The sequence below is a fragment of the Hypomesus transpacificus genome, chromosome 10, assembly GCF_021917145.1.
Source record: "Hypomesus transpacificus isolate Combined female chromosome 10, fHypTra1, whole genome shotgun sequence".
NCBI lineage: Eukaryota > Metazoa > Chordata > Actinopteri > Osmeriformes > Osmeridae > Hypomesus > Hypomesus transpacificus.
This window is the reverse complement of record NC_061069.1, coordinates 6662440-6676959: the sequence shown is the minus strand read 5'-3', so window position 1 is coordinate 6676959 and position 14520 is coordinate 6662440. Positions and strand designations below refer to the sequence as shown.

The 14520-nt window shown below is 40.5% G+C and overlaps 1 protein-coding gene across 1 annotated transcript; it reads right to left on the bottom strand.

The window, feature by feature from the left end:
• Positions 1 to 288: 288 nt before the first annotated feature.
• LOC124472650 (myosin heavy chain, fast skeletal muscle-like) lies at positions 289 to 14448 on the bottom strand. Its single transcript, XM_047027629.1, has 41 exons — positions 14379 to 14448; positions 14133 to 14171; positions 13745 to 13963; positions 13356 to 13499; positions 13080 to 13236; positions 12853 to 12880; positions 12258 to 12372; positions 11601 to 11693; positions 11381 to 11444; positions 11166 to 11264; positions 10918 to 11021; positions 10703 to 10841; positions 10455 to 10573; positions 10169 to 10318; positions 9825 to 9995; positions 9310 to 9613; positions 9131 to 9195; positions 8958 to 9045; positions 8763 to 8880; positions 8531 to 8654; positions 8221 to 8357; positions 7715 to 7970; positions 7337 to 7579; positions 7072 to 7248; positions 6373 to 6518; positions 6093 to 6183; positions 5531 to 5920; positions 5039 to 5165; positions 4735 to 4853; positions 4327 to 4523; positions 4010 to 4193; positions 3700 to 3865; positions 3480 to 3604; positions 3078 to 3386; positions 2335 to 2538; positions 2108 to 2233; positions 1587 to 1757; positions 1305 to 1409; positions 1113 to 1208; positions 827 to 958; positions 289 to 410 (listed from the first exon to the last, which is right to left on the bottom strand). Exons 3-41 carry the CDS (start codon positions 13949 to 13951, stop codon positions 393 to 395), a joined length of 5808 nt encoding a protein of 1935 aa, XP_046883585.1. The 5' UTR covers positions 13952 to 13963; positions 14133 to 14171; positions 14379 to 14448; the 3' UTR covers positions 289 to 392.
• Positions 14449 to 14520: the final 72 nt, after the last annotated feature.

Sequence of the window (14520 nt, the reverse complement as noted above, 5' to 3'; positions counted from 1 at the left end):
ACAATGTAATTGTTAATGTGTAAAATCAATCTGTACTAGTATAAGGGTTGACTCTTTCATGATAATCATAAATTATTCTATCATTTTTCTCATCGTTCATATATTTAATCATCATTCCATTTGCAGTGACAGTAAAACATCACAATGCACTAATAAGAGATGTTTTAGAAAGTAATTTGGATACAGCTCAATTGCCATAAGCTAAAATTGTATGGGAGTTGCTAATCGTAACACTTGTCTGTGTGCATAATACTTTGAATTTGCTAAAAAATCCACAAAGTCATGAAATAGTGTAGGCCTACGTACTTTATTTCAAACCATGTTCAAAAAATCACCATTCAATTCATATTTTATGAAACATAGCAATGTTTTGGTGCAGGTTCTTGTCACTTCTATTCAGCTTCCTTTGCCTGATAGAAGGGAAGAGAGAACGAAGGATCATTACGAATCCCATTTATTTTACATGAAATGTGGACTTTCTAAATTAAACACATTGACCTTTTTAAGAAATACTTCATCAAATGTCCAACCTATAAATTGAGTGGAGAGTTAGGGGTACCTTCAATGTACTTACTATTAGTGAAACCTTGTTTTGGCAAATATACATAAAAAAAAGTCAAATGTAAAAGTCTGTATAGTGTGGCAATTGGACGTCATGGAATAATAGAGCTTAGAGCTGGCAAATCACACCTGAAGGATAAATGCACATAGTGGTCTGCTGCAACTTAACGGTTATTGGATGCTACAGTACATGAAATTAAGTGCTACCACACTTGAAATGGTGTTAATAAGGTTCCAGTAGTATAAGTCAGCATCATCTCTTTACCTTTCCGGCCTCACGGCTCTTGGCTCTGAGCTTGTTGACTTGAGACTCAGCGATGTCGGCACGCTCCTCAGCCTCCTCCAGCTCATGCTGAACCTTCCTGAACTTAGACATGTGGGAGTTGGACTGCTCCTCCTGGGTGACATTGTTGGCAGGTTTAAAGATTAGCAGAATGGCAATCACATTTTAAAAAGGCTGATTAGTAATTAATTAATTAACTAATTAATATTTTACTTTGTAAAGTCTAATTCTGTAATATTACATTTATATTAATTAATGAATGACTCACCGCCTCCTCAGCTTGTCTCTTGTAAGCCTTCACTTTAAGTTGCAGCTTATCCACCAGGTCCTGAAGTCTGGTTACATTTTTCTTATCCTCCTCAGTCTGAAGCAGATGATGAGGTAAACACAAAATTATTTGTATCAACATGTAAGCCTATTGTTTTATCAAAATATGCAGATTTTTACTGAGTGTTGTTACCTGGTATGTCAGCTCCTTGACTCTACGTTCATACTTGCGGACTCCCTTGACTGCATCTGCTCCTCTCCTCTGTTCGGCATCAACTTCAGTCTCCAGCTCACGCACCTGGGTGGAGAACAGGAACTCATGAGTGAACCTGTGTAATCTACCACTCATGAAATCATGGATAAAAGGGTTTTATTAGGGTTTACAGTGAAGACACACAAAATACTCAAATCAATTACATTGCGTACAAAATACTGTATAGAAGCATTTGAGGTCAATCAGTGACTATCAACTCACCCTGGACTCCAGTTTCTGGAGCTGCTTCTTGCCACCCTTCATGGCTAGGTTCTCTGCCTCATCCAGACGGTGCTGCAGGTCCTTGACTGTCACTTCAAGGTTCTTCTTCATCCTCTCAAGGTGAGAGCTGGTGTCCTGCTCCTTCTTCAGCTCTTCTGCCATCATGGCCGCCTGCAACAGTAAAATAATACAACCACAGAATAGATCAGACATGAGGAGATGCAGTAAAGCTAGGTGAGCCAGCATATAGTAGCTATAATGGCTGTTCATTGATATTTTGTGAGGGCAAAAGGCAATACCATATATATATATATTACTATTATACAAATAGGGGTGGAAGGTAGTTCCTGTTTAACATACATGTTAGATACAGTACACAGATGCTAACTACTGTATAATGGCATTACCTTTAAATTGTTTTAGTAGAACAATATATTTTAGAACAGTGGGGAAGTGGCAGTGGTAGTAGAACAGTGGTAAGAGTGGGAGCACACAGATGAATTCAAGTGATCCAGACTCACATCAGTGATGGCCTTCTTGGCCTTCTCCTCAGCGTTCCTGGCCTCCTGGACAATGTCTTCCACCTCTCCCTGCACCTGAACAAGGTCAGACTCAAGCTTCTTCTTGGTGTTCAACAGGCTGGTGTTCTGGAGGAGGAGTAGGAGTCAACATTAACAGTTAGTTTTTCTTTAGTTTTTCTTATATGTATGTGTATGTGTGTGTGTGTGATTGTGGATGTTTTCCACACCTGGGAATGCAGCAGTCCCACTCTCTCACTGGCGTCCACCAGCTCCTGCTCAGCCACTTTGCGGCCTCTCTCTGATTGCTCCAGAGCAACTCTCAACTCCTCAATCTCAGCCATCATCAGACCATTTCTACGTTCCACCATGGCAGCCTGTTCCCTCATGTCCTCTGCGGCACGAACAGCATCATCCAGGTGCAACTGAGCATCCTGTGGCAAGACCATGTACAGAGTGTATTTTCTATACCAATGTATAATAGCAAATGTTCACTGTGGGTGAAAAAATAACATTTTGAAAATCATTATTTTTTATTACTGTTAAATTGGAATGTGTTGGATTTTCTGGTCTGTTAAGTTACTGTTTAATGTCACACTGAAGGGTTGGGTGCAAAGCAGGAAGTGATTGACAGATCATTGGGGGTTTCCTGTTGGTCACTAGCTGTCTGAGTGAGCAATAATTGCCTTTAACCAGATGCTTACAGCGCACTCCTTTAAAGTGTAATAGTTTGTTTATTAATGAATGCGTATTTGAAAGACATTTAACTGTTTGTAAACAATTCGATTCTCCGATTTACGCGGCTGTAGCTTTGGTGGGTTTGGTGGGTATTTCCATTAAAAATCCTGTAGCCTGTAGTTTTGGAATGAAACATACAATAAACTCATGTGTGATGTTCAGGTGTCCATATACTTTTGTATACTAATAAAATATAGTTTATGTACTGTAAGACTATTGCCAACAATCACAGTACCTTGAGTTGCGCCTGAACATTCCTCAGCTGCTTCTGGGACTCAGCAGCCTGGCGGTTAGCATGGCTCAGCTGGATCTCCATCTCATTCAGGTCTCCCTCCATCTTCTTCTTTATTCTCAGAGCATCATTCCTGCTACGGATCTCAGAGTCCAGGGTGCTCTGCATGGAGTCCAGCACTCTCTGGCTGTTCCTCTTGATCTGCTCCATCTCCTCATCCTTCTCTGCCAGCTTTCTGTCCACCTCACCCTTGATCTGGTTCAGCTCCAGCTGCACACGCAGAATCTTGGACTCTTCATGCTCCAGGGTTCCCTGAATAAAGAAACATTTACATGTGATCATCTTACCAGTATTGAGGAATTCTACAGCATACTCATATTTATCATAAAATGGTAGTTGTTGTACCTCAGCCTCCTCCAGAGCCGTCTGGATCTCAGACTTCTCTGTCTCCACTGTCTTCTTGGCCTTCTCCAGCTCATGGATGCTCTTGCCAGTCTCTCCGATCTGCTCGGTCAGGTCAGAGATCTCCTCTGATTAGAAAAAAAACATTTGGAATCACCATTACATGGGATTGCACACTACTTAAGTATACTGTATAAAGCACCACACACAATATTTATCTCACGTTGCAAGTTCTTGTTCTCTCTCTTTAGAGTCTCCAGATGGTCAAGAGCCTCCTCATAGGAGTTCTTCATCTTGAAGAGCTCTGTGCTGAGAGAACGAGTCTCCTTCTGAGCTCCCTCCAGCTCAGCCTGGCCCTCCTCAAACTTCTGCTTCCACTCTGCAAGAACCTACCAAAGTACCACAGCAGCAATTCATACAACAAACAACTGAAGGTCTATCTTGTACGCCATTCAACTGCATGTTTCAAACAGTGACTGCCTCAAAACTAAAATGTATACTTAAATTTGCAGGTGTAGTACAATATTTTTTACCTTGTCAAAGTTCCTCTGCTTCTTATCCAGGTTTGCAGCCTGGGCATTGGCTCTCTCAACATCAATCATGAGGTCCTCCACCTCTCCCTGCAGCCTCTGCTTGGTCTTCTCCAGAGAGGCACATTTGGAGTTGGTGGCCTCAATGGTTTCCTCAGCATCCTGGAGACGCTGAGCCAGCTTCTTTCTGTTAGGTACAAGAGCAGTATTGTAAAGATGTCCTGTCCTGATGGCAGGCTTGCAGTAATTGACAATAATGTCAAATAATCTTGTGGCTCATTTGTGTATTGCTGCCAGAGGGCAGACTTTCATGGACTTACTTGGCCTCCTCCAGCTCCTCTGTCCTCTGGATGGCATCAGTTTCATACTTGGTCCTCCACTGAGCCACCTCAGAGTTAGCCTTGGACATGCCACGTTGTAGCTCTGCCTTGGCCTCCTGCTCCTCCTCAAACTGCTCCCTCAGCAGGTCACAGTCGTGGCGGGCAGATTGGACACCATGGGCCAGGGCATTCTTAGCCTTAAAGGGAAATAAAAAAGGGCAGCTGTGTTGACTTGATCAATGAGAACTACAGGGTGATGCGTTTAGATTTGATTCCTTACTGATAAGATATTGAGATACAGATATGGACTGGTAAAATATCCAAACAGGCACTGCCTTACTGTTTAGCTCAGTGGGCCTGTGGATCAATGGTAAACCTTTTGTATTTTTCTTCAGGTTTGAGAATTACCTTGACCTCCTCCTCAACATGCCTCTTGAGCTCCTCAATCTGCTGGGTGTAGGCCTGCTTGCCTCTGGTCAGCTGGGACACCAGGGCTTCCTTCTCCTCCAGCTGGCGACCAAACTCACCTGTGGGGAGTCGATAAAATCAGAGTTTTCTTTCTTTAAGAGTACCTCATCAACTTAGTTGGATTTTGTGGAGCATTAGCTAATTGTTCATCAAAGTCAAATCACTAGTACTGTATTTTATAACTTTAATCAGTACACAGTAATTGGAAGTACTTCAATGTTGCTTTATTCTTGACTGATTTTACCGTTCTCAGTGAGGAGTCTAGCTCTCTGTCCACTGATGTCGTTGATCTGGCGAACATTCTCATCGTTCTTGGTCTTGATCTCACTGAGCTGATCCTCAAGGGTACGACACATCTTCTCCAGATTGCCCTGCAGAACAAAGATCATGTTTTACATACACTGTTTCCTGATTCATAACCAGCTAAATGCAGACAGTGTATGGATTGGTTTATTTTTCTTCACTTTACCAAACTATAAATTAAGAAATGCATAAGCTTTTTAACACATACTGTACTGTATGGAATTGGAAACATGTAGCATCTCCCATGTATGCATGACAAAGACTAAACGCTCACATGGATAGGAGTCAATGTAATGTTATGAATTGTAACAGAAAACTTTGGAGATTGACAAGATGTCAGATTTCAGATCTTGATCCTGAGACTACCTAAACCCTAATCTTGCCATCCCACCATTTGGTCTGATTATGTGATTGTGTATTTGTTATCACTGACCTTAGACTTGGCAACCGCCTCCATGTTGGAGGAGAGGTCGTCAATCTCCATCTTGAATTCACTCTTCTCTTTCTCCAGCTTCTGTTTGACGCGCTGCAGGTTGTCGATTTGCTCCCCCAGCTCTGCCACACTGTCAGCCTGCTTCTTCCTCAGGGCTGAGGCTGTGGACTCATGCTGCAGGGTGGACTCCTCCAGGTCACGTCTCAGCTTCTGGAACTCAGCCTCTCGCTTCTTGTTCATATCAATCTGAGCTGCTGTGGCGCCTCCAGCCTCCTCCAGCCTCTCACTGATCTCCTCAAGTTCCCTGGACAGATCGGCCCTCTGCTTTTCCACCTTGGCCCTGGCAGCACGCTCAGCCTCAATCTCCTCCTCCAGCTCTTCAATACGAGCCTACAGTAGATGTCAAATATTGTTTAGCTGCTAATTAAATTCTTAAACAAAATAAGGAATTTCCTCACCTCAGGACGTCATGAACTCTGGCAAACAGCTATTGTCAAATGTAGTATTTCCAGTGAAAAAAAGTTGAATATCCCTATACATGGGCATAGTAACTACAGCGCACCTGGAGCTCCTTGATCTTCTTCTGCAGCTGGACACCCAGAGACTGCTCATCCTCAATCTTGCTGAGGAGCTGGCTGGTCTCAAAGTCTTTTCTATTATGCACAAAAGAATACATGTCAGATGTTTAGTTACTGTGTTATTATGAGGGGAAAGTCAAACACATCAACTCCATAAGGGGATAGTCTTTTTTAAACAATTTAAAAAGTCAGACAAGAATATCTCAAATAATGTCAAATTATGTATGTCTACATCTATACTGTATAGTGTATCAAAACACTTACTTCTTGATCTTTTCATCAGATTGCTGCTTGTCGTTCTCCAGGTCCATTAAGGACTCCTGGGCCAGTTTCAGGTCTCCCTCCAGCTTTCTCTTGCCTCTCTCAAGGTCCATACGGAGCTTCTTCTCTTGCTCCAGAGAACCTTCAAGCTGGAGGACAAAAAAACAGTTGGGTAACATTTACATTGAGGTTACATTAACTACCAATTAACTACATAGCAATACTCATTGTGAAAGTTAAGTAGGTACATAGGAATTGATATGTCCTTAAAGGGTATTAAGTATTTGTGGTATACTGTATGTTTAAATTAAAATAACGTGTAAGGCAAAGTATTGGGGAGGGTTGTAAAGGTTACAACTAATACAAAGTTTTCATTGTATAATATCTTGAAAACTAAACTACAGCTGCAAATGTTACAACAGTTTGTAACTACAATGTTGTTACTAATTGTATCGTAGTTAAGGTAACCTCAATGTAAAGGGTTGATAGTTATCACTACTACTTAACCATATGATGGTATAATACAATTATTATTATTATTAATATTATTATTAAAACAATAATTTTGGGCTGTCAATCTGAATCCCTGATCTCAAAAAGGGAATGTTCAAGCTATGTTAAAATCTAGGCTAGCACATGAAAAGTTTAAATACATTTTCTAAATGAAAAATGTGCAAGAATGATTCTTCTAACTCAACTCACATCATCAACTTGTTGTTCCAGCTTGGTCTTGGCCTTGGTCAGAGTGTTGACTTTGTCCTCCTCTGCCTGCAGGTCATCCAGTGTCTGCTGGTGGGCCTCTTGCAGGGCTTTCTTCTCCTTGGTCAGCTTGGCAACAGTTTCATCTTGAGATGACATCTCCTCAGTCAGGTTTTTAACCTGGACAAGACAAAGTTAGTTCAAGTCAAAACCATTGTTTGGTGTTTCTGAACAAACTACTGCTTGGATATTGGTGAGATGTTGATACCTTGTTTTCTGTGGCGTGTTTCTCCTTCTCCACTTTGGCCAGGGTAAGCTCCAGATCATCAATGTCCTTCTTCAGCTCAGAGCACTCATCCTCCAGCTTCCTCTTCTTGGCTGTCAGCTCAGCATTCATCTCCTCTTCATCCTCCAGCCTTTCGGTTGTCTCTTTGAGTTTGGCCTCCAGCTGGATCTTGCTCTTGATCAGACCCTCACATCTCTCCTCAGCATCATTCAGATTCTCTGATTCCTGAAATGAGAAAAGTAAAAGAAAAGTACAAATATTGATTAGCATTGACTGTTGAAATGTTTTATTTTATATGTTTAGTCATTGTTTTAGGCACTGTACAGTATGCTTTCACACATGAATATGTATTTCACTTACAGAAGCAACTTGGAGAGACAGATCATTCCTCTCCTGCAGTATGGACACCATCTTCTCTTCCAGCTCCTTCTTGCGAGCCTCAGCCTTGGTAAGAGCAACTTTACATTTCTCATAGTCTTCCTTCATGTTGGCCAGCTCCTTCTCAGTCTCAGCACTTTGCAGGAGAGGTTTGATCTTGTAATAGACCTTCATCCATGGCCAGTGTTTTACATTCATGAATGAGCGGACATTGTACTGGATGGTGTAGACAGCCTCTCTGATAAAGAAAGATAAAGACAGTACTTGGTTAGCTGGATACAAAAGGATGTAATTAAATCATCACACTAACCCATTCCTACATGTAAAATCTATCACAATTCCATAAAGTTCAATATATCCATAAATTCAAAATTACAAGTTCACATCATTAATCTAACAATAGCTTCATCGTTGAATCACTCCCTAAAAACATGGTTTGAATGCAAAAACCTGAATCCAGATTTTTCCTTGTATCTTCTCCATCTCACCTCCTCTCCATCATCTTGGCAAACTCCTTCCTCATCACGTATCCACGGCCAAGAGCCTGCGTCATGGTTACCAGATTAGCAAGCTTCTCATCTCTCATCTCCTCAAGGACACCAAGCAGACCAGCTTTGAAGAACACCTGAGGCATAGGGAGAATACAAAACTGAACATTAAAAGATGACTAAAACAGATTCACATATTGCTCTCAAAGTGACTGTTCATCTAATCAAATATAGGCCAATGCACTGTTTGCAGACTATTTACAATAAAGTTGCTTGTATCGCATCATTAAGAGTGTATCTGGTTTGTTACCTTGGTGTGTCCAAACTTGTACTCCTCATGATCTACATCAATTGACCCAAGCAGCTTCTCAGAAGCCTTCTTGTTGTCAATGAACTGGCCTTCGGGGATTACAGCAGCATTCAATACTTTGTATCTGTAAAGAGAGACATTTTGATTATTACTGTACATTTTTCTGTCTACCTATATTACTGTACCTGTATTATAATAAAAAAAAAACTTAATTATGCATGTGTGTCAGTACCTCTGCTTGAAGTCAGCATAGAGGATTCTGCTGGGGAAGCCCTTTCTGCAGATCCTAATACCCTCCAGCACACCATTACACCTCAGCTGGTGGATGACCAGGAAGTTCTCCATCAGACCTGGTTTCAATAGTTAGAGTTACAATTGGCGAATGTATTATATTCACATCAGAGTAAAATTATGGGTTCTGTTATACCTGGAGTCTTTGACTCATTGGGAATCAGGCAACGCACAAAATGAGGGTGGGTGCTCCTCAAGTTGGTCATCAGCTTTCCCAAATTCTCCTGTAAGGTTTTTGCAAATTATATCTTCAAAACAATAATTTAAAGTTATTCAGTTGTTTTAAAACATTATAAAAAGTCTACTCACTCTGAACTGAGAAGACACAGTCTGCATGGAACCTCCCTTCTTCTTGCCTCCTTTCTTTGTTGTATCTGTTGAACAGATACGACAGATTGGAGATCATTAACAGGAATGGTTTAATTTTTTATTATGAATACATTTTTTGCTGTTTGTCATGCCTGAACTGTCAATATAACAATACTAACCCTCAGGTGGGGGAGCAACATAAATGTTGGCCAGCAGTTTGACAGAAGACTTCCCATACAGCTGAATCACAGAGTCATTCAGGGGATCCTTGTTCTTTTCCAGCCATCCAGTGATATTGTAGTCTACTATACCAGCATAGTGGACCAGGGAGAAGTGGGCTTCTGCTTTGCCCTTTACTGGTTTAGGCTTCTCAAATGCTTTAGTCTTTCCAAGATGTTGGTCATACAGCTTATTCTTGAAGGAGGTGTCTGAAGCCTTGGGGAACATGCACTCCTCTTCAAGGATGGAGAAAATGCCCATTGGCTGCGTAGAAAAATATTTGTATGCTAAATGTATTTTGCAGAAGTAAGCGTACATTATATAACTATAATTATTAACTCAGTTATAATTACAATGAAATATGTCAACTTATTAAAGCACCTCATCAATCGAATTATATCCTTGCTGTATCCTTGGCATTGTGTAAAATCAATGATGATATACTGTACATCAATAGTTTTACTAGAAAGCTCACCTTCTCAATAAGCTCAATGCAGGCAGCCAAGTCCATGCCAAAGTCAATGAAAGCCCAGACAATGCCCTCCTTCTTGTACTCCTCTTGCTCCAGGACGAACATGGTGTGGTTGAAGAACTGTTGCAGTTTCTCATTGGTGAAGTTGATGCACAACTGCTCCATGCTGTTGTACTATGGATTTTCAGTTTGGGAGAACTTCATTGAGCTATCCACCCATACTGTATTATATTCTTACTTCACCTGCACTTAATTTATAGTAGATACTTTCTGTATGGTTTCCTGATACGCAAAATCAACCACTTGCTAATTAATTTCAAATAATCTTTGACCAATCTCAAACTCACGTCAAAGATCTCAAATCCAGCAATGTCAAGTACACCGATGTAGTAGTTCCTTTGCTGCTTGGTGTCCAACATCTGGTTGATGCGGACGACCATCCACAAGAACATCCTCTCATAGATGGATTTGGCCAAAGCGCTCACAGAATTGTTCACCTGTGTCACATTACGTATTAATGATTTCATAAATATACATATACTATCCCACTGCACTTGTAACAGCATATCAAGTATAACAAATATGTATATATATTGTAGGAAAACGAAGCTCGGAGGCTTTTCCAAGCCTTACCTGAGGCACTGTCTGACCCTTGGTCACATACTCATTGCCGACCTTCACTCTGGGGTAGCACAGGGCTTTCAGCATGTCAGCTGAGTTCAGACCCAGAAGGTAACCGATTTTATCAGCCACTGGGGAGGGAAAAGAGCAATGAGCATCAGAATGCAGGTTTATCACAAATAGGTTCAATAGTGCAATAGTTAAATAGTAAAATGGTTAGGGATTACAGTAAGAACTTTTGGATTAAATGTCAGACTCACCATCTGTGCCATCTGGCTCAGCCTGCTCCTCACGCTGCTTCTGCTTGAATTTCATATTGCCGTGGTGCATGACAGCACCAGTCAGCTTGTAGATGCTCATCTTCTCTTCAGCGGTGAAGCCCAAGATGTCAATAGCATCCTGGATGGGGAAAGCAAGTTTACATTAAACCACCAATACATTATGATTTTCAAGTTGAATCCTTTTAGTGACTTACATCTGTGGCATCAAGCTCAACCTTGTCATCAATACTGGCCACAGTGATCTGACCCTGGCTGATCATGGGATAGTCATAGGGGTTGGTGGTGATAAGACACATTTCTGTGGAGACACAAAACTAAAATGATTATCACCTGAATCTAGTTAAAGGTAAAAAGGTGAAATGTTGTACCTTCAATGAGAGGGCAAAGGAGCAAATGCTGAAAACTAAATCATATTATTCCTTTAAGCTCTGCAGTGACTTACCAACAAGCTCAGGCTTGTGGTTGGTCATCATCTGGTAGAAGATGTGGTAGCCTCTCTCATCAGGCAGCTGGAAGCTCACTCTGGACTTTTCTAGCAGGTCTGTGAGGGTTGAATAAAATTGAGAGAGAGAAAGAGAGAGAGAGACAGATGGGAGAGAGAATATTTAGAATCGATTGTATATCGACACCAACAGCAATTAATCAAAGTCAACTTACAAGTCTCAATATCAGCACTAGCCAGTTTGCCGGTAGTGTGGAAGTGAATCCTGATGAATTTACCCTAAAAAGGTATGATGGTGAGGAAAGCATTAATCTCTCAACATTCATTATTATGCTTTTTTGATTCATAATACAAATGCATTATTATATGCAGTATAGGAATATAATCATAATAATAAGTGTGAAGATGTACAGTAAATATGCTTGTCAGACTTACAAAGCGAGACGAGTTGTCGTTCCTCACTGTCTTGGCATTACCGTAGGCCTCCAGTAGAGGGTTAGCTGCAATGATCTGATCCTCAAGAGAACCCTGAAGAGAGACAAACCAGTTGGCTTGTTTAGTCTGATAACGTTCGTCTTTCGAACATTTATTATTTTTCTCTAGTCCTGGAAAGCTTCACTTCATAATAGCTTTAAACATTTATATTCAAAATGTATACATTTAAACTTATATTAGGCAGAAATAAGAACTTGAATCTCCATTCAATAAAACAATCATCAACCACACAATTTAAGACAAAGACAAAAATAACTGGAAACAGAGTGGGCCAAGCAGGTATAATTACACTAAAATATGTTTTGGACATTCTCAGAATTGGGTTCCGGAGACATATCAAGTTTGGGCGTGAATATATCATAGATTTGCTGTTTCACCCCAACTTCCTGTTTGACAGTTAACCCACAATTTTGATTGGCTGTGGCGGACAAACGGTTTTGAAAAAAGAAAAGGCACATCATATCTTTGTGAGGCCTGGTCTAAAGATCATCTGTGGCAAATTTGTTGACCATTGGACAAAATCTGGGGCCTGTTTGAATAGAGGAGTACACATCTAATACTGAATCTTAACATTTCCTTCTGTATGTTAGAACTTACCTGCATTTTGCCAGGTGTTTGTTCTTTCTTCTTTTCACCTCCAGAAACAGCAATTGTTGCGAAGTACTGAATGACACGTTTGGTGTTGACAGTCTTTCCAGCACCAGATTCTCCACTGGTTGATGAAAAAGTTTTTTAGTCAAATCTAAAAGAACTCAAAGTATTGGTGAATGTCTTACTCGTGATACATATTAGGACATATTAGGTAAATGAAATGAATAAATGAATATGTCCCTGCACTAGGTAACATTTAAGTTAAGAGACACAGCGCCCCCTATATTAGTCTGAACTCCAACTCTTTTCTCCAGCTTGAGTATGACTGACACAAAATAAGCCAAAGGCAATACTATTTAGCAGGATTGCTGGAACAGAATTGGTTGGAAAGTAGTGGCCAGCTCCAGAAAATATGAATAGACATTCCACTAGCTCTGAGTCAGAGGGACTCATTTACTTAAACAACATGTTTATAGGTAACAAAACTTTATTTTGCTGAAAAGATCATACCTCATGTACTGAAACAAAAAAATCCTGCTCCATTATTGTTTCAAACCTTGAATATAGTCTAATAGATATACATTTTAAATGTTAAACTTACGTGATCAGGACGGACTGGTTCTCCCTATCTGGAAGTGGAGAGCATGAATTATGTAAACGAAAAATGCATACCCCTCCCCATTTATCCACGTAACTATAAATCTATTATTCTATCATCTTATCCATCTATCTGTTTGTCCATCCATCTATTTATTCTGTTGGCCAACTTTACTTCACCAGACAAGTCAGTCAGTCCATAAATCAATTTGCTCATCCATCCATCCATACCTGTCAACATGAACTGATAAGCGTTGTCAGAGACGGAGAAGATATGGGGTGGAGCCTCCATACGCTTCTTCCCTCTGTAGGCGTTGACCACTTCCATGTCATACACAGGGAGCATCTTGTAGGGGTTCACCGTGGCACAGAAGAGCCCAGAGTAGGTCTGTGTGTGATGAGAGGGTAAAGGAAAATGTAGCTGTTAAAAGTGACAGTATGTTCTATTATGGTATTGTTTCTGGTCTGGTTGGCTCTCTTAAGATAGCTCATGTGTCATTTTCTTACGTAGATCATCCATGCAGCATAACGCTCTTTGAGGTTGTACAGGACAGAAGCTTCATTGAGGTAGGTCATCATGGCCATGTCCTCAATCTTGTCATACTTAGGAGGGTTCATCTGATCTATTTGCTCATCTTTGAAGGTTTTAACCTGACATATGTCAAAAACATGTACAAATATTAATTATCTGAAAAATGAGGAAACATGAGTAAAGACTAAATTCATTTTAATAGGACTTGACTAAATGCCAAAAGGAGTGAGTTTTATTAAGCTAACTGAAATTGAACAGTTGACAAGCCGATAGGCTTTTGCACACAGTCAAATGTGTTGCTACTGTACATTTGTTTTGCTATACATACTCACTTGGTTATGACCACAAACATTTATCCTCTTACCTCCTCAGTGACAAGGATTTTCACATCGCACTTCCCGCCATCTCTCTTAATAACCAGTCCCTTGAGGTACAGCTCCTTGACATCAGGTACATAGCAGGCATTCTTAGCATCAAATGGTGCAGCCTGAGCCTCAATCCTCTCCCTCTCAGGCTTACGAAGATAAATGGCGGCCTTGCCATATTGGGCCATCTCCGCGTCCGTACTCATGGTGACGGCTCACTGGAAGACAAAGATGACAGACATAAATAAGCTAATTAAATTGAAAGATCCATTTGGTATTGTACACTAATACTAAAATAAGGCTAAACAATACTAATAATATTTCCCCACTCAGTCTAAAAATGAACCGTCTATACAAGTGTGTTCGTAATATCAAACCATGTCTCACCTGGTTTTCCCCTCCTAGATGAATTAGACTCTGATGATGCTGTCAAATATTTGAAAGTAACAATAGTAATATGAATATGGATAGTACACCCATGCCAACCACTCAGCTCAGAAAGGATCAAATTGAATAGAATGCACAGTCTAACTTCACAAAGTGATATATATGTCAATATTAATACAAATAATAATGTAATGTGTCATAACGTGAAGGCCATGTGAATAAAGGATGCAAAGAAGAGTATCTTACCACAGAAGTTGAAGCTGCTGTGTCTGTCCATGGATGCTGATCTTTGGGACTCCTTATATCTGTTGCAAAGTGCCTAGCAAGCAGAAGCTAATTGTGGATCCCTTTTCTTTATGGAAGTGGATTGGAGGAAAGAATCTAGGGT